A 20,763-nucleotide genomic window follows, 5' to 3' on the forward strand; every position below is an offset into this window, starting at 1 on the left:
TGAACCTTGAGGACATTTTGCTAAGTGAAGTGAGCCAGTCACAAAAAAGACAAATATTGTATGATTCCATTAATATGAGGTACCTAAAGTAGTCTAATTCACAGACAGAAAGTAGAAAGGTGGTTTCCAGGGACTGGGGGAAGGGGTTATAGGGAGTTGTCGTTTAATGGGTATGGAGTTTTAGTTTGGGAAGATGAAAAGTCCTCGAGATGGATGGTGGTGATGGCTGCCCAACAATGTGAATGTACTTAATGCCACTGAACTGACACTAAAACATGGTTAAAATGCCAAATTTTATGTTATTTATATTTTACCACAATTTTTTAAAAAGGTGATCATATATCCCAGCTTGTCTAGGGCAGCCCCAATTTACATCTTTGGCCTGGCATACTCAATATTAGCACCCCCCTTTCTTCTTAGTTAAGACCTTGTGGCTGTGTCCCAAACTGGACAATAAATAGTATGATCTCCCCGAGTTTAAATAACTATTCAGTGTCATCTTAGGACACGGCAGAGGTATGACTCTCATCCCCAACTGTCTAATTCCAAAAGGCATGTTTTTCAGCACCTCACATGCTACTGAATATCTAATGATTTTCCCCTTGCCTGCATCGTTTTCTAATATTTGTTGTCTCAACTTTGTTGGCTTACACAGAGCTTTGATGTGCTACCTACTCGGTAAGAAACATGGATTACCTTAATGTTAATATCCAAAATGCTTAGATATTTTTTTAAAGTTGGGGGCGGGCAAAGAATAGAAAAGAACCTCACAGACAGACAAACGATGTCTTCCGGTGGAGTCCAATAGATTTTTGTACCCAGAATGGTGCCCAAGGCGTTACAAATTCCCAAGCAGCGTCACCTAGAGGATGTTACATGCACTGCCCAATACAGGTTGATACTAAATAAATACTAAAGTCATCCACTCGGTGACTCAGTTGGTGCAGGGTGAGTAATGGTTGACAAATACACACACCAGAGCGGCTGCTCGGCAGGAAGTTAACACCCATTTGATAACTTTGTCTTTGATCAAAAAGATTCCACTGAGACTCTTTCTAAGCTCAATAGAGAGACGGGGGCAGCGTTTCCCATCATACAGGCTTCCAGGTCATACAGACTGAACTACGATCCCAATTCCCTGACTCCAACGCCTTGGACAGATGACCAAACGCCTCTGATCTTATGTGTCAAAATCCCTCTTTCACAGGGGTACTGTGAGGCTTCGGTTCTTGCCTGGAACACACGCATTAAGCAGCATGCTACTGCTCAGCACCCAACATAATCCTCCATAAATATTATTACCTAGAACACAGAGGGTAAGATGGCTTGACTCTCAGATCCTAATGAGTGTTTTTATTCCCTCCCCCTCTAACCCAAACAGTCACTAGCAAAGTCCAATAAAGAACGGTTGCATTCAACAGTCCGGATCATCTGGACCCCAAACAAAAAGGCCTTTTGAGAAGCCCAGAATGATCTAGAGAATTGCTTCAATTTTCCACTGTTATTTTGCTCCTGCACGCTTGGCGTAAAACTTGCAGTTCTATCGCCAACCATAGCCAGTGTTCACCCACTTATACAGAAGTCAGATGGCCTGACCAGAGCGAGCCTCGTCCAGCGAGTGGAGACTTGCTAAGACGGAGTCGTGCAGAGCCCAACCGGAATATCCCACCTCCAAGCGCTTCAGAGCGATGTGCTGGTACCCAATCAATCCAACCCTCTCTCCCACCGCCTCACATCCTCCAACCAAACATTCCAGTTAACTCTGTTTTACCCTTTCTTTTAGTACCAGGGATATGACAGGCTAAGCCTATAATCCAGACATTGCAAACAAACCCCTGGGAACTTCTGTTGCTACCTTAAACATTTTATAGGAACTGTTTACAATGCCTGGCAACACTACGCCAGCAGGGAGTCCTGACACACAGGAAGAGCAAACAAATTGTAAACCAGGAACATTTTATGTTTTTGCCTCTATAGTTTTAAAAAATAATAACATGTAGCTGTCCCCAGGGGTTCAGCAGAGGGAGGTTTTCAGGTTTTCACAGGATGGCTTGAGCCACACAAGCATCTGGTGTTCACATGGTTCCTGCCAGTGTATAAACACTGCTTTGCTCAGTGACAGGCACTCATCATCAGAACGACGTACATTTCCGAGCATGCAATTACTTAATAGCTTTAAAAATAAGCCTAGAATTTCTATCACCGATTATGTCAAACAAACATCATCTATTTTGAACCAGCATAGTCCTTAAAAGTGTTTATGAAAACGATTTGATTTTCAGCACTTACATTCTTAATTTTATTTATTTTTTATTTTTGGCTGCGTTGGGTCTTCACTTCTGCGGGCGGGCTTTCTCTAGTTGCAGCCAGCGGGGGCTACTCTGTTGCGGTGCGCGGGCTTCTCATCGCTGTGGCTTCTCTTATTGCGGAGCACGGGCTCTAGGCACGCGGGCTCTAGAGCGCAGGCTCAGTAGTTGTGGCTCGCGGGCTTAGTTGCTCCGCGGCAAGTGGGATCTCCCCGGACCAGGGCTTGAACCCATGTCCCCTGCATTGGCAGGCGGATTCTTAACCACTGTGCCACCAGGGAAGCCCAGTACTTACATTCTTAATCAAAAATGTAAAAGCCTTCTTTAACAGAGTAAAAATCTTGAAGCCATGCACGAACTCCTAAAAGAACTATTACTGAACCTTCAGAAGAGGCACCAAATAACACGTCAGAGAACACTAAACAAAGAGACGAAGGGGTGGAAAGAAACAGGATGAAATATCTTGACGCTAATAAAACTGAAACCATGGGTTGCAGTCTTAACCAGCTGTACTCACTGTGTAAATGCATAATTTGGGAAAAGTGTATTATGACTGGGACCGCTTCCTGAACTGCAATCACGATCCCCAAACCAAACCGAGTTCTCATCCCACTGATGTGAGGGTCCCTTTCATATCATTGGTTTCAAAAAGTCACAGAAATAGGCTTTGGACAGATTCTGTTCATGCATTTTGAAATCTACATGGAATCACAGACAATATCTAGTTCCCTCTAACAACTTCAATCGTGGTGCTCATTATATATTTTGTCTCTGGATTCATAAAGTCCAGATTCAAATCCTGACTCCATACCTTCAACTGTGTGGCCTTGGACAAGTTGCTTCAAATAGAAATAATAACGGCACCCACCTCACAGTTGTTGTGGAGAGGACTTAATTAATCTACGTCAAGTGGTTGAACAGTGCTTGGCACTGTTTTCATTATTATCTTGGAGGACAAGATCGTTCAGTGTGATTAGAATTATTTATACAAAATAAGTAAATAAGGTACAGTGATATTTCATTAACCATTATTAAGCTCCCTAGAACAGAGTGTTATATGAAGTACAACTAGGTTAATGAAAATGAACATAAGGATAATGATTTAGTGACATGATTTTGATGTTGTTTACTATTTCCTAGTTAAACATAAAGTATTTTACTAAGTCAAAGACAAGAGCAAAATTTTCCCACTACTTGGAGATCTGTAAATGCACCAGTTATTCTGCTGACAGTCTTCAAGCTTCTGAAGGCTTGTGTACATGAAAGTGGATTATATAAGAATTAAATAATGTTACTGTTTTACTTTCTGACACTGCAAGTAATTTTAAGTTCATGCCTTTGCTTCATTATTTGCTCTCCTGTATATCTTCTTTTCTGATTTTTTTTCCAATTTGGGGCAACACAGCGAATGTAACTTTAACTGTACGTGCAGCCTTCTTCCACCAGCTCCAGATCCAGAAAGGGAATGTAGGCGGTGTGGTGTAGACTGTTTTGAAATTACTCTTCATTTTTCAGAGAATTCCAAATAGGGACATTCCTGGGTCTTTCACGCTATTGCTACTCAAGGAAAAACATAATGTTCAGTTTTCCTTAACGCCTTGCTTGAGCTTCTAAATTGTATCATGCAAAAATATCTAGGGTTTCTTGTTCCTTAGTAGGTGGAATTTGTTTTTCCCTCAAAACTAAAATCCTCCGTTTCATTAAAATTTGTACCAATTTTACCCTGCATGAAAAAGAAAATAAGCAATATGAATGTTCAAACTTAAAACAACCCCAGCTTCCCACTTCTACCTTCTAAATCAATGGTGAGCTCATTTTTCAATCATACTGAACAAAATAACAATAATATTAAGTAGTAGTGGTCCTTACTGTAAATGTTCCTTATATATCAGTAGCCCATAAACGTTATTTTGTTTAGCTGACACATTTTTTGAATGTGAACTATCATTTAAAAATCTGGACATGTTATATGTAAGTTTGGATTTTTAGCTTCTCTTAAAAATCCAAAGTTCTGGCAATTCCATCCTCAGCATGGCGAACAGCTTTCTGGAGCTCAGCAGCTGCTCCTCTTAAACACTGTATGAATTCCCAACGCTACTCAGTTTTGCGCCCTGAAGTGTTTTTCCTAGGTTCCCCCAAGAAGGAAGCACTGTGACAATTCCAACATTTTAAATACACACATACTCTTTGATCCAGCAATTCTACTCCTGAAAAAATGATGGCAGGGCATACAAGTATATGTGGATACCCACTGTAGCACTGCTTCTGCTCCTAATAGCAAAAAACCTGAATCAACCTAAATATTAATAGGGACTGGCTGAATAAATGATAGTGAATTCATGCAAGAGAATACAAGAGAGCCCCCAAAACCACTAAGGTAAATCTACACATGTTGAAGTGAAAATATGTCCAAAATATATTATTAAGTGGAAAAAAAGGGTGCAGAATGATATGTAATGTATGATCCAATCTGTGGGAAAATGAATAGATATATTAATATATTAATATATGCTTTATATGCATTTCAAATTTTTGGAAGAAAATATAAGAAACATTTTTAACCATGTACATATATTATGTATGTATGTAACATACATACCTTAAAATATATATTTTATATATATCTTGTGTATGTCTATGTATTTTTTTTACACCTGAAAAAAAAAGGAAGCACCATGAACAGAGACATTTCACATCATTTCATGTAAAATCATCATCATCACATCTTCATGTTATTGACCTGACGGCCTGTCCTGGTTGCAGAGTTCCTCTAGAGTTAAACTTGACTTCATTTCTTAGGCAAGGAGAAGAAAAAGCCTTCGGGGTGGGGGAGGTGGGATGAAATGGGAGATTGGGATTGACATATATACACTAATACGTATAAAATAGATAACTAATAAGAACCTGCTGTATAAAAAAATAAAATAAAATTCAAAAAAAAAATCTCTGGGGATGGGGTCCAGGAAACTTATTTTCAAAGTAATTCTTACATACACTCAAGTTTGAGAATCACTGTTATAAAAAGTTCCCAAAAATGGGACCTGTAGGGCTTCCCTGGTGGCGCAGTGGTTGAGAATCTGCCTGCCAATGCAGGGGACACGGGTTCGAGCCCTGGTCTGGGAGGATCCCACATGCCGCGGAGCAACTGGGCCCGTGAGCCACAACTACTGAGCCTGCGCGTCTGGAGCCTGTGCTCTGCAACAAGAGAGGCCGCGATAGTGAGAGGCCCGCGCACCGCGATGAAGAGTGGCCCTCGCTCGCCGCAACTAAAGAAAGCCCTCGCACAGAAATGAAGACCCAACACAGCCAAAAATAAATAAATAAAAATAAAGAATTATTAAAAAAAAAAAAAATGGGACCTGTAGCCATTTAAAGTATAGGTAAAGTGTAAGACAGAGACATGATCCGTGCCACTGAGAAGTTTACCAGTCAAACTACGTACAGAACATTTCTACATCTGGAACTCACTCATTGTACACTACTCCATTAAGTATGAATGTGAGGTGCTGTATATATACATGTTACACAACATTAAATGGCCTAGATGACAAAGTAGTGGTGTACTTGTATTCAAATCAAGAAGAGGTTTTTTCCAACATACTGAGGAAAATATGGGAGAAAAGACATTGCTTCTATTCTTATTTATTTCTTCTGTACCGGAATAATACAGGATTGAATTTCAGCTAATAAGAAAAAAAAAGAAAAAAAGAAAAAGCCTTCTGGAAGGCCCTTCACACAGGTCCAAGAGCAGCACAGAAATGACACGGTGGCCGCTTTGGAAGCTGCACTTATTCAGAGCGCTTTGCAGCTCACGTTGCCTCCTCTACTGCCTTTTCAAAAGTAAAGACCAACAGGGCAGAGAGACAGGAGCTCCTCCAGAGAGAGCTGCCAGGCTCAGTGCAAACACCCTTCAAGCCCCTTTCACATCTGGCATGAGGCCCTGGGGAGACAGAGAAAGGTGTGCTATATATATCACTTCCCTATTGTTGTCACAGCTTTGCAGAGAGTGGAGAAAGAAAAGGAAGAAAAGAGAAGAACTAGTTCCATTCTCACCAGCAGAAACCCTAACTGGTCAGCCCAGTACAGCAGGGTAAGGATTAATGCTTCCCATTAAAGGGAAAACAAGGTCATGCAAGCATTCCTGTCCATATGCTCAGGAAGGGCAGCCAGGATGGCTATTCCTGGCCTGAGCAGCCTTTATGATGTCCTTTAAATGTTACCAGTGGAGGAGGGGATAGCAGGGGGGAAGCCAGGGGTAGCGCAGTGCATGGCCACTAATGTGCTATGCCTCTGAGTTAAGCGCTGTGATGGATATCTAGCAGAAGTTGTCCCTACCAGCACTCCACACCCAAGAAAGGATGCTCATCAAAGCCACTGCGGGACTCTCCAGCCTACTCTTCCCCCAGGCCTCAAGAATCAGAGGCAACTGTCATTCCCCACCTCTCAGCCCACCTCCAACCCCCCAAAGGCATCCCAAGTCACACCAGAATTAAAGGACCGGGACACAGGACTCTTCTAAAGTTATCATCTCCTGCTAAAGCATGTTTTCGGGGGGAAAAACAGTTAACAATTAATTAGCAGAAATAAAGAAACCTAGATAAGGAACAGGCACACCCCCTGCCATAACCCTGCTCCCATACACACACACTCTGGTGCTTTTCTTCATAGCCTAAGCCTGAGGTTTTAAATGTCTCTGTTCTTCTCAATTACTATATGATACAAAGGAAAACATAAAGTCATATCTAATATAGGCATCTACTCAGAACTAACAGATGAACACAGAAGTTAGAAAACTTAGGTTGTATTACTTGGAAAATGATACACAGAACATCATATTGTATTATGTATAGTACTATAATACTACTTTTGGAATAAAGGAGAAAATAAAACATCATCCCTTTTGCTGTTGTCTCTTCATTTATGAAGTTGTCTCCTTTTCAATATTCTGGTGTTCCCATATCAAGGACTTTGATTAAAAGTCCATTAAGAGTGGTTTCAAGCCTTATCACAAAAATCACCTCACATATGGCAGATACGCTGTTTGATCCATAAGCACAATTTAAGAAGATACAAACGGAAAAAAAAAAACAGTTCAGGTCCCATTAATTCAGAAGTAGTGATGATGCAAAGTACCTCCCAACCTTCAGTCTGAATCTTTAATGGTGTCTCGCTAAACAACTGGAAAGATTAGAGATGGACTGGTTAAGCCATTTAAGACCATAAAGTATCTTCACGATCTGAAAAGCACTGCCTTGCTGTTTCCGTACTGCTATAATTTGTATCATTAAAGTAACAATTAGAAATCAGTCTCATCTGTGTATTAAACAGGTGTACCAAGACCAGCTAAAATTAGCAACTAGATGCTGCTAAAAGACCTGCCCTATGTTTCACACATCTCATCCTTCATTCTTTTCTCTATTCTAAGCTGGTCTTCTCCATTATTGCTGTTTTTCACTGGACATTATCACCTGCACACAGCAAGATCTCAAAAGGTGCTTACCTCTGAATCTTTGGCCTGTTGATTACGAACAACGATCAAATTGTAGAGGATCCTGTCGTCGTCTGCCTCTGTGTGGGACACGTCGCGAGGCACGCTCCACAGATTCTTTTCATCTTCCCTCACCAGCGTGGCTCCAAAGGAAGAATATGGATTGTTACCACTATGGGATAAAAAAGGGGATATAAGGGCTTTGTAATATATATTACATATGATATATACATCATATGTAGCTAATATATAATATAAATAAAAATGTATATTATATAACATATAAATATATATATTCCTAACAAAAGAATCTAAATTGTCTTTAATAATTAAGCATAACACAATAGAACAGCAAAGAAATCACTGTAAAAACAACAGAGGGACTTCCCTGGTGGCGTAGTGGTTAAGAATCCGCCTGCCAATGCAGGGGACACAGGTTCGAGCCCTGGTCCAGGAAGATCCCGCATGCCGTGGAGCAACTAAGCCCGTGCACCACAACTACTCAGCCTGCACTCTAGAGCCTGCGAGCCACAACTACTGAAGCCTATGCGCCTAGAGTTCATGCTCCGCAACAAGAGAAGCCACCACAATGAGAAGCCCATGTACCGCAATGAAGAGTAGCCCCTGCTCGCCGCAACTAGAGAAAGCCCACGCACAGCAATGAAGACCCAAAGCAGCCAAAAATAAATAAATAAATAATAAAAACAACAGAGGACAGATATAACAGGATACCTGGGCAGAGGTAATTTTACTCTGTTAAGCATGAAATTTAGCACAGAGTACCCCAGCAGTTAAGAAAAAAAAAAAGAAAAGAAAAAAAGAAATCCAATGGGGAGTAGAATTCTCATGTGATTAAAAGAAGGAAACAATTAACATGAAGAGATGAACTTTTTACTGGCTCTGAACTCAAGGAAATACAGTAAATGTAGAGTGCAATGGTATGTAGTATCTATCAAATTCCCTACAACAAGAAAACTAAGTAATAAATATGCACATCCAAATACTTTCAATAAACAATATGGGAGGTTGAGTAAGGATTTCAGGAGCCCCATGTTGTACATTTGTTTCATGGTTTACCCTCTATGAGGCAGTATCCGTGCTCGGGCTTATGAGGAGCTGGGTGGCAGAGCATCGTCCCTAGGACATGCTTATACACAGACCTGGTTAACTTCTGTGGGACTGGTCAGGTAGGATCATGCTGGTGTTATCCCCGTCATCTAATAATGTGTATGAGGCACTGACCCCATGTTAATCACAGGGCTCAATAAAATTGTGAGCAGCACGGACATGGTCCCTGTCCTTGGACCTCACTAGAGGGAAACACAGTAATGAATGATCACGTGACCATATAATTACAAACTGTGATAAGTGCTATAAAGGAGGAGTTCAGGGAGCTGGTGAGAGCTAGCGAGGGTAGCAACAGGTAGGCATTATGGAAAAGGGGTGCTTGAGCTTTAAGCTGAAAGACAAGAACAGAGTTCCAAACAAAGGAAATGGCATGTTCAAAGGCCCTGGGGTGGGAGGAAGCAGGATGTATGCATGAGAAGAAGGGGGATGTTGGCTAGTGAGTGAAAAAAGAAGCTGAGGAGGCCATTGGGGCCAGATACCCCTGGCTTTGTAGGGCCGTGTTTTCTAACATTCTTCAGAAATGTGGTCTTTATTCCTAAGAACGAGGTAAGATGAGGAAGGGTTTTAAGCAGGACTGTGATGTGACATGAACAGTATTACATCTTGAAAGATCTTTCTGGCTAAAGTGTGGAGCATGCTACAGAGGGGTGAAGAGTGGACCTGGGGGATTCATTAAGATGCAGCTGAGGTAACTCGGGTGAGACAGGATCGGTATCAAGATCAGAATGACAGTGTGCAGCTGAAGAAAAGTGCATTATCCGGGAGCAGGAGAGGGTAGAAGCTCTCTGGCTCTTCACCTGTATGGTGAGTGATGCCCTTGTCTGAGGCAGAGCTAGGATGCCCCACGGCCAAGGGGTGGCAAACACATCTGCAGGTGTGACCTGAGTGAACAGCAAATGAGGACAGACAGTGGACACCAGATAAGCAGACAGCACCTGGGAAGGAGGGATGAGAGTAACTGACAGCTGGACTGAAGGGAAATGTTAAGGTTTAAACAAACACGAAATACTCAGAAGTTGGCACTAAGGAGATCTTGCCACGAAAAGCAAAGTCCTGGTCACGAAATTGGGGCTCAGCACAGGAACCCTCCCAACAAGGGAAGGGCTTCAGCACTTGAGTGATGGGGTACAGGTCAGGCTTGAGAGAGCCAACCACGGCCCACCTGTGAAAACGGGGGAAAAGAGGGGATGGGATCTTGGAACCAAGGCCGGCAGGAGGCCAGCTACCTAAATGGATGCTGGAAAATGCTCTTCAAATCCCTCTGGCTGAGGTTCAGAAGTGTAGGGTCTGAGACTGGGCAGAGCGATCAGAATTATGGAGAAGGAGCGACTTACAGGGAACCAGGCGCAGCTCAGCCACCGTGTTCTCAGAGCTGCCCTGTCTTCCCTTAGCTGCCTGACGCCGCAAAGGCTTAAGTACAGAGGGGCCCGTTCCTCTTAAGAATGATGAGCCAATGAAAGAGGAGGCAAATGATGCCTTGGTGTCCATATGGGCTTTAACGAGCATGTCAAACTCATTCATTCATTCATTCAGCTGTTTGTTTATTCAACAAGTGTATACTGGTGCCGGGCTGGGTGCTCTGCGGACTCAAAAATAAAGAGGACATTGTCCCTGCTGCTGGTGTGACTATAATGCAAGGAGGTAAGTAATTTTTTTTTTTTAAGTGCAAACAGAAAATTGTAGGAACAGGGAAGGAGTGACACATTATGCTTGATGAGAAGGAAGTTCGAGAAAGGTTTCGTGGAGGCGACGACATCTAACCCAGACCTGAGGAGTACACAGCCTTTCCTCAGGAAGAGAAGCAAGGGGAAAGGTGTTCCTGGCAGAGGGAACAGCACCAGCAGCGCACGGAGGCTTAAAGTGCCTGCAGGGCTGGGGAGTTCCAAGTGTTCACGCAGGGCTAACCACACAGGCCCAGAGGGAGGGATGAAAAGGTGATTTGGGGTCAGACTGAGGACCTGCTGGAGTTCAGGCTTTGTTCTGTGAATGGCGACCAGTTATCAAGGCGGTTTTGAGCCTTGTCAGGTCTGGCTTTTACAGAAACAACCCTGGACGAAGAAGGAACAGAGAGATGGTTTAGGAGGCTGTCACAATCAACTGTCACAAGAGGGTAGGTGTGGCTTTCCTGCCATGTTCTATGAGTTCCTAGTGTCAGGGGGCCTCGGGGCCACTGTTGGGGAGGAGATGGGCAGGGCTGCCCGGGCAGAGAGAGAAAGAAGCCGCTCTGTTTAAACCTCATTTGTTAGAGTTACAAGGAAGATTTCTTTGGGGCATAGGAAAGGTGGAGTTCTATCACTAAATAAGTACATGTTTAATTCTAAACGTTTCGAAATACTGGTTGGGGTGAGAGTGAATGAGGGTGTGGGCTCGAGAACGAGAGGGGGGAATAGCTGCGAGAGAATGGGTTCCAGCAGCATCAGAGGATCTCACACGTGGCCGCCCTGGTGACTGGTGACGGGCGGCACAGAGGTGGGAGGAGAGGAGTCAGTGCTGACCGTGTGAGGGCGATGCCTTTACCTGGGACGGCTCGGAGGAAGCCAAGGCTGACCTGCATGCCTGCAGGACGTGCAGACAGCGATCAAGATCTGGGCTTAGGAGTGAGGACAGGGCGGGAGATCTAGACTTGGGAGACATGCTCGTGCATCTCCATCACTGCAGAAGCCGGGGGATCAGAGGAAGCGTCTGGGAACAAGCAGGGAGTGACGAAAGACCACAGGGGAACGGCTGACCTAAGGAGCAGGGGTGGCAGGCAGACTGGAGAGAGCAGGGGAGCCCAGTGAGAGAGAGAACACTGGGACAAAGAGGAACTCCCAAGAGCAGGCAGCACTGCAGTGTCAGAGCGTGAAGAGTATTAACTCCAACTTCTTTTTGCCTAAATAGATTTTGCAGCCAGTGATAAACCACACAGTGCTCTACCCAAGGGCCTCCACGCTCCATCCCTCCTGTTGTACAACCATCTGAGGTCACAAGGATGGATGACGCTATCCCACTTTGCAGGCAGGGACAAGCCTAACGAGTTGATTGACTTCTCCCCAGACAGGCAGCCAGTGGACAGTCCCCCCCAGCACGAGGTCCTCGATGGGGCGTCTCCAAGCAGCCACGGTCATGAGACTGAATCCAAGTGCTGTGACGGGGACACACCCACAAACGCAGCGGCTCAGATAACGACTACATGTGTGAAGCGTTTCCCCGTGGCAAATTCCCCTGGGGCTTCTCCTCAAGGCATCCAGACCCCGGGGGCACAGCTTTCACCAGAAGCTGCAGCCACTGGCTGCTGACACCACAGCACACATCCCTCCTGGGTCTTAAAACTCGAGTACGTTCCAAAACCGGTCTTTTATTTTTCCCTAAGTTTGTTTCATTTGTATGAGTCTTGTCTCTTCGTCAAGTTGATACGTTCCTCTAGGGCAGGGATTGTACCCAGTATTTCTTTCACATCCCACATCACCTGGGGGGGGGGGGCAGGCACAGAGTAGCTGCTTTAAAAGTATTAAAAAGTATCCAATACTTAAATGGAACAAACTGAGCTGTGATCCCAACGTGCTAAAGGAAATCCCGGACATAGCTGAGTAAAACTTCCCTAGAGCAGGAGGTTTAGACATTGGCCGGTACCCACCTGAATAATCAGTCATAGACAACATGTGACCAAGAATCAGCTAGTCCCTATCTGCTTGATAACCCACAGTTTCTTTGCATGCTTTGAGAAGACAGCTGCCTCCCTGGTCAGTTGCTCCTACCCTCTCACAACCAATCAATCAATCAATCAATCAATCAAGCTCTCTGTCTTCTCTTTTTCTCTCTTCTCCCCCCACCACCCCCATACACGTGTGACTCCAGCCAATGTCAAACAGTCGCCTCTCAGCCTTAACTTACAATCCCTGTAGGCAGGTCAGCATCGGGCCTGTGTGGATGTCTCCAGATAGGTAGTGCCTCCCCACCTCCCCCTAATTAGGAGCAGTGCTCCCCTGACGTCCCGTGAGCCTCAGACTCTGCCTAGTAGCTAATCCGCCCGCCCCCAGGGGACGATATAAAACAGGGAAGAGAACCAAGGGCTTCTGCGCCTGGGTGAGCAATGACTCTCACCCAGGGCGATGCTCTCAAGCTCGGGGTCTAGGCTGCTCTCCTCTGCAGTGCGGCCCCTACTCCTCTTGGCTGCCTACCTCCCCTGCACCTCGCTCCCACCACCTTCTTCTCATCCGTTAGAGTTACAAGTCACAGGGCTTCCCTGGTGGCGCAGTGGTTGAGAATCTGCCTGCCAATGCAGGGGACACGGGTTCGAGCCCTGGTCTGGGAAGATCCCACACGCTGCGGAGCAACTGGGCCCGTGAGCCACAACTACTGAGCCTGCGCGTCTGGAGCCTGTGCTCCGCAACGAGAGAGGCCGCCATAGTGAGAGGCCCGCGCACCGCGATGAAGAGTGGCCCCCGCTCGCTGCATCTAGAGAAAGCCCTCACACAGAAACGAAGACCCAACACAGCCATAAATAAATAAATAAATAATTCCCATTTAAAAAAAAAAAAGAGTTACAAGTCAGGTTCCTTTGGGGGCACAGACACGGTGGGGTTCATTGCTAAATAAATCATTAATAATTTCACTAAAACACCGGTCAAGGTGAAAGTTAATGAGGGAAGGACCTGTCAGACCAGCCTGGCTCCTGGGATCCCTGGTCCCCATTCCTTTCGTCCTGCCCCACCATCCAGTCAAGGCAGCAATCCACTTTGTTGGGTTTTTTTTCTTTTTCTTTTTGAATTTTATTTTATTTATTTATTTTACACAGCAGGTCCTTACTAGTTATCTATTTTATACATATTGGTGTATATATGTCAATCCCAATCTCCCTATTCATCCCACCACCATCACTGCCCCCCCTCACCCTGCTTTCCCCCCTTGGTGTCCATACGTTTGTTCTCTACATGTGTGTCTCTATTTTGAACCTTTAGGATGAAGAGACCAGAGCAAAGAAAGGCCTAAAGTAAACAACAAAAGCAGCAGCTTGGGAACCTCTGTGCTCCTGAAACTGTGAAGGACTGTGGGACCTGTGTAAAGAGAGCTCCATGCAAAGGCCCTGGGGTCTGAGCCAGAAGCCCCGGGAGGACAGAGGCGGGGGAAGAGGGCACTGAATCGGAGCTTCACTTTCCCTCCCTCCCCCATATAATGACCTCTAAAAGGTTCTGAGGAAAGTGAGCGTGGCCGTTTTGCCCCCGGCCACCATCTGCTGATGATAAATATTTTATTAACCTCGGGCATTTGAGAAGTGGCTCTGAAGTTACACACAAGCGAAGCAGAGGCTGCTTTTACTCCCAAAAGGTAGGATGAGCAAAGTCTCAGGTTCCACCCCCAATCCCACCTAGGGCGCTGGACCAAATCACTTGGGAATCTTTTCTTTCAATACCATCTAGGGCTAAAAGGAGACTCCAGGCTTAGAAACACTGGACTCCGTGCCCGGGGATTGCATGCTAAGTGCCACTCAGCATTACAGCTGCTCACAAGGGTTTCCCGTGAGTCCTCACTACCAGCAAAGGACCGTGTGTGAAAGCTTCTGGAAAGCCCCACAAAACACGCACACACAGGCCGGCTGCTGAGGCCAGTGGTTCCGGTGACTTTACTGCTCTCGCCACAGACAGGCTGGGCGTCAGCCCTCACTGGTCCAAGACTGAAGCTCTGACTGTGAAGAGAGAACATCTCCAGTAAACAGCAAACAAAGGTCTCAAAAAACAGACCCCAAAAGGCTGTTTAGTGCGACCCCCTTGACTACCTAAGGCCTCCTATCTGATTCCCCACTAGGAACTGGCCTGCCTCTTTGCCCCTGGCTTCCAGACTTTTCCCTTCCTCCTTCTGTGGTGACTTCCTGGTGAAGGAGCAGGAGAAGCAAAAGTCCTTACCCTCTCCTTCTTTTACTCCCTCCCTCCCTCCTCTATTCTCTGCCTCCTCTCTCTCCCTCCTTTCCTCCCTCCTTCCTTTCCTCCTTCCCTCTCTCCCTTCCTCCCTTCCTTCTTCTCCTCCCTTCCTTCCTCTCTCCCTCCGTTGTTCTTTCCTTCCTTCCTTCACTGCTTCCAAGACAGATACTCCGACCAAGTTAATTCAATGTCTAAACATTATTTAACCCCAAGTCTAAACATCGGTCCATAGATTCTGGAGCTTTTCTCATTGTTTAACTACCAAGGCTCATGACTTCCTTCAACACCAGAGATATCAACCTTCTCAAAGTACAGGAAGAAAAACTCTGGGTACTTTTCTGGGCCCCGCTCCCTTACATGTTCCCACCCTTCATGCCTTCTCATCCCAAGGCTGAAACAGAGCACCGTGTGATCACGCCTTTCATTCATTGCTTTAAGCGCTTGAAAGCCTTGAAGATGGCCCTGACAAGAAGTCTGTGAAGTAGGAAGGGGCAACATGATTTTTATGTCTCCCAGCTGAGGAAACGCTGGGGCTCAGGAAGAATAGACTCAGCCCTTGGTCTCCTCCCTGTTTATATTCACTCCCGGTCATGTCATACCCGTCTCATGGTTTTAAATACCATCCTCTTGAGGAAGATTCTCAAACCCATACCTGTAGCCCCAGCTCAGACCTCGCCCCCAAGTCCCAGACTCCTGCATCTACCTGCCTTCTTCCCATCTCCATATGGATGGCTAGTAGACAGCTCAAGCTCAACATGGTGGACCAAGCCCCTGACCTTCCCTCCAAACCTCCCCACCAGCAGCCTCCCCACCCAGACGATAGGAAAGCCAACCTTCCGATAGCTCAGGCCCAAATCCTTCAAGTCATCCTTGGTTCTCTCATCCCCAACATCTAATACAGCAGAAAATCCTATTAACAATACATTAAACAAATACCCACCTCTACCACTACCCCTTCCCAAGCCAAGGCACCTCTGTCTTGCAAAAGAATTCCTGGAATTTTTTTTCACTGATCTACCTCTTTCTACCATTGCCTCCACCAATTCGCAGTTCTTAACACAATCAAAGGGATCCTTTTAATATGTAAATCAGATCATGTCACCCCCTCCCTCAAAACCCTCCAGTGACTCCCATTTGACTTCGAATATAAGCCAAGGTCATACAATGGTCTCTAATCCCCTCGTGACACACCAGCCACTCTGGCCTCTTCGCGGTTCCCTGAACCCACCAGTCACGCTGCCATTTCGGGGCCCTTGCACTGGCTGCTTCTTCTACCTGTAATATTTTCCCCCACAAATCCATATGCCTCACTCCCTCCCCTCCTTCAAATCGCCGTTTAAACATCCCCTCCTCGATGAGGCCTACTCAGACCAACCTATTCAAAATAGCAAGCATGCTCCCCTGCCCCTGCTCTACCTCCACATCCATGAGTTCTGGATCCCTGGGTTGGGGGAGGTGGGGGGAATGAATCCCCTGCAGATACTGAGGGACAACTGGACTTATTTATCCTCTAATTTACTTATTATTTTTACTGTTTATTGTGCCACCCCCCCCTACACAAACACACTACAATAAAAGCCCCCTGAGGACAGGATCTGTATCTCTTTTGCTCAGTGATGTATTCGGAGTACTTAGAATAGGACCTGGCGCTTAGTAGACGCTCAATTTGCTGAATGAATGAACTGCAATTTCCCAACTTCACAGGGCTCTGAATGGTAGAAATGAGGCTGGAATCCACTCTCCAGACAAGTTCTTAACATGCTTGAGCTGCTTAAATTCATGAAGGTGGGGCTTAGAGTCTTCCAGAGGAAGCAGACAGTAAGCACATATGTTTATGTCTGGTGGTGATCAGGGCTCTGAAGGAATACACGGTGACTAAGGGACAGAGCGAGGGCAAAGAGTACTGTTTTAAAGAGGATGGTCAGGGAAGAATTTTCTGATAAAATGACTTTGAGCAGAGACCTAAATCAAGTGAGGGAGTTTCCCAGACAGGTAAGTGGAGAAAGAACATTCTAGGCAGGGAGGGCTCTGAGACAGCACGTGCTTGGTGTATTTAAGGACCCAGGAGAAGGCCAGTATGGCTAAAGGATGAACAATTTCCCCTTATGTGCTGACTTTAAAATCGAAACCATGCATAATAGCCCCAAACTGGAAACCACCCAAAAGTCCACCAACAGAAGAATGGGTGAACCAAAGGAAATATACTATAAAGCAGTGAGAACCACCAACTACATGCACCAACTTGGATGGCGAGAACATACACAGTCTGATCCTATGTATGTAAAGTTTAGAAGCAGGCAAAACTAAAGAACATTTTTAAGGTGCATACATAGGTGGTAAAGCTATAAAGAAAAGCAAGGAGATGACTATCACAAAAGTCTAGATACAATCAGGGGTGAGAGATGTGGGACCACTGATAGCTATCTCTTGCCTTGGGCGGTGGTTACAGGAATATCCACTTTATAGTTGTTCTTTACACTGTACATATGTTTGTATGTTTTTAGTCTCTGATATACAAACACAAAACTTTAAAAGTTAAGGACAAAAAATAAGTGAGAGACAATTCAGTAAACTCTTATTCCTTTCCAGGGAGTACAGGGGTTCTTTAGATACATACTGTCTCACCAAAATTATTTCGTAAAAAAGACACCAAAGAATAGAGTGCACAGCATATTATTGGCACAAAACAAACATGTATTAACCAGACTGAAAAGGACTTCCACTGCCAACATAACAAGCTATTTTACCCAACATTTAAGCAGAATTTGCTTTTTAAACAAAGGTGTAGTGGCAAGATCACTTCAAGATATCTAGAGAATAAAAAGTTCCAGGAAACCTAGATCAAAGGATATGTACGAGAAAGAAATATCTTCTCAGGAACTTCCAATGTCACCAAGACTGACTAACACAACAGAACTCACAAAAAGGGAAGAAGGATGCTGGGGGTTGCCTGGGAAGTAAATCTTTAAAAGTCATCCTCCAATGAATTCTGAGTGGCTGACTTCTTGGTAAAGCGTGTACCTCCTACTTCTTGACCTGAGGCCCAGTTTCTGGGAACAGCATGCAGGACCCTCCCCCCTCCCTCCGCTGTCTTTCAAGAAAGTTAAAGTACAACTCTTGGAGTGGATTCTTCCAGCCAGGAGCACCTTCCTGCAACAGGAATCCTTGGTGCCTCTGCAGTCACTTTCTAAAAGTCACTACCTGGCCCAGGGCTACGGGCCTTGTAACTGCGGGCAGTGCAGAAAGACCTGGGTGAGTGAGTTGCATCAGCTCAGGTAACCCAGCAGCAGATTACGGGAAAAGAGTCAGGCCATCTGGGCCCCAGTCTGAGAGATCCCACTGACATTAGCACATTAGCCAACATTTTTTAAATTGGAGGTCATGTGAGTCCACATGGTGAAATGAAAGATTCTAGACATGCGAAAGATTACTGTCCTAGAGTTGGTGGTGATCACCTCTTAAATGTGTTCAAGCCACCACCCTTCTTTCCCACTGGCCCCTGGCTTCACAGCCTTAAGACAGAAAAATAAGCCAGTGTCTCTGGACCCCAAGCTATAACAATTCAGGGCAGGTCTCAGACTTCTAACACCATGTCTAGAACACACCACATAAGCAACTAGATACACACCTCCCTGCACCCTAGGAGGGCTCTACTCTTTCTGTGGAACTGAAGTAGAATAGGACTTGAATTCCAGCTCGGCCGTGAGTGCCCCTGAGCAAGCTACTGAAGTTCTTGGGCCTCAGTTTCTTCTGCTGTCAAGTAGGGACTACAGATGTAATTACAATCCAGCCTCACTATTCCCAGATTCCGTATTTGCAAACTGGCCCACTCACTAAAATGTATCTGTGATCCCCAAATCAATACTCGTGGTGCTTTTGCAGTATCCGAGGCACAGGTTCTCATGTTTCCATTCTTGTACTGGGAACAAGTGTCCTTTTTGTGGTCTATTAGTGCCACGTTTTTTTGCATTTTTGTGCTTTTTGTTGGTGATTTTGTTGTTTAGCTCCCAAGCATAGTGCTGAAGTGCTAAAAAACATGTGTTAGATAAGCTTCATTGAGGCATGAATTATAGAGCTATTGGCTGTCAGTTCAATGTTAATGAATCAACAATATATATTTAATAAGGTGTCTTTAAGCGGAAACACACATAAAACAAGGTTACATACTGACCAGTTGATGAACCGGCTCTCAGGAACCTAACCCTGGATTTTCCCCTTGGAGCCATGATTCTTTATTTCAGTATTCGCGGTGACCATAGGATGTAACTACTATGACTCACAAGAACTGACCATACCTCATAGGGTTATGTCGAGGATTTAATTAATAGATATAAAGCACTTATGACAATGACTGGTATGGCGTAAGTGCTACAGACAACCTATAAAGGATCAGCAGAGACTTTTCCATAAAGACATTCTGTTTGGCATTTCAGCTAACAAGGGTCTCGGTGCTCTGGCCGGGTGTCAGGCCTGAGCCTCTGAGTGGGAGAGCTGAGTTCAGGACATTGGACCACCAGAGACCTCCTGGCCCGATGTAATATCAATCGGCGAGAGCTCTCCCAGAAATCTCCATCTCAACGCTAAGACCCAGCTCCACTCAACGACCAGCAAGGTCCAGTGCTGGACACCCCATGCCAAACAACTAGCAAGACAGGAACACAACCTCACCCATTAGCAGAGAGGCTGCCTAAAATCATACCAAGTTCACAGACACCCTAAAACACACCACCAACAGACGCGGTCCTGCCCACCACAAAGAGAAGATCCAGCCTCATCCACCAGAACACAGGCACCAGCCCCCTCCACCAGGAAGCCTACACAAGCCACTGAACCAACCTTACCCACTGGGGTCAGACACCAAAAACAACGGGAACTACGAACCTGCAGCCTGTGAAAAGGAGACCCCAAACACAGTAAGTTAAGCAAAATGAGAAGACAGAGAAACACACAGCAGATGAAGGAGCAAGGTAAAAATCCACCAGACCAAACAAATGAAGAGGAAATAGGCAGTCTACCTGAAAAAGAATTCAGAGTAATGATAGTAAAGATGATCCCAAATCTTGGAAATAGAATGGAGAAAATACAAGAAACATTTAATAAGGACCTAGAAAAACTAAAGAGCAAACAAACAATGATGAGCAACATAATAAATGAAATTAAAAATTCTGTAGAAGGAATCAATAGCAGAATAACTGAGGCAGAAAAACGGATAAGTGACCTGAAAGATAAAATAGTGGAAATAACTACTGCAGAGCAGAATAAAGAAAAAGAAATGAAAAGAATTGAGGACAGTCTCAGAGACCTCTGGGACAACATTAAACGCACCAACATTCCAATTATAGGGGTCCCAGAAGCAGAAGAGAAATAGAAAGTCTCTGACAAAATATTTGAAGAGATTATAGTTGAAAACTTCCCTAATATGGGAAAGGAAATAGTCAATCAAGTCCAGGAAGAGCAGAGAGTCCCATACAGGATAAATCCAAGAAGAAACATGACAAGACACATGTTAATTGAACTATCAAAAATTAAATACAAAGAAAAAATATTAAAAGCAGCAAGGGAAAAGCGACAAATAACATACAAGGGAATCCCCATAAGGTTAAGAGCTGATCTTTCAGCAGAAAATCTGCAAGCCAGAAGGGAGTGGCAGGACCTATTTAAAGTGATGAAAGGTAAAAACCTACAACCAAGATTACTCTACCCAGCAAGGATCTCATTCAGATTTGACGTAGAAATTAAAACCTTTACAGACAAGCAAAAGCTAAGAGAATTCAGCATAACCAAACCAGCTTTACAACAAATGCTAAAGGAACTGCTCTAGGCAGGAAACACAAGAGAAGGAAAAGACCTACCAAAAAAAACCCCATAACAATTAAGAAAATGGTAATAGAAACATACATATTGATAATTACCTTAAATGTAAATGGATTAAATGCTCCAACCA

The 20,763-nt window shown here is 44.7% G+C and overlaps 1 protein-coding gene across 1 annotated transcript in view; it reads right to left on the bottom strand.

The window, feature by feature from the left end:
- Window positions 1-20,763, bottom strand: part of MREG (melanoregulin) — a 67,024-nt gene that overhangs the window by 36,099 nt on the left and 10,162 nt on the right. The window contains exon 2 of the mRNA XM_036859054.1: window positions 7,807-7,966. Within this exon, the coding sequence (XP_036714949.1) occupies window positions 7,807-7,966 (160 nt within the window). The remainder of the gene's footprint in view (window positions 1-7,806; window positions 7,967-20,763) is intronic.

This window comes from Balaenoptera musculus, chromosome 7, assembly GCF_009873245.2.
Source record: "Balaenoptera musculus isolate JJ_BM4_2016_0621 chromosome 7, mBalMus1.pri.v3, whole genome shotgun sequence".
In the NCBI taxonomy this organism is placed as follows: domain Eukaryota; kingdom Metazoa; phylum Chordata; class Mammalia; order Artiodactyla; family Balaenopteridae; genus Balaenoptera; species Balaenoptera musculus.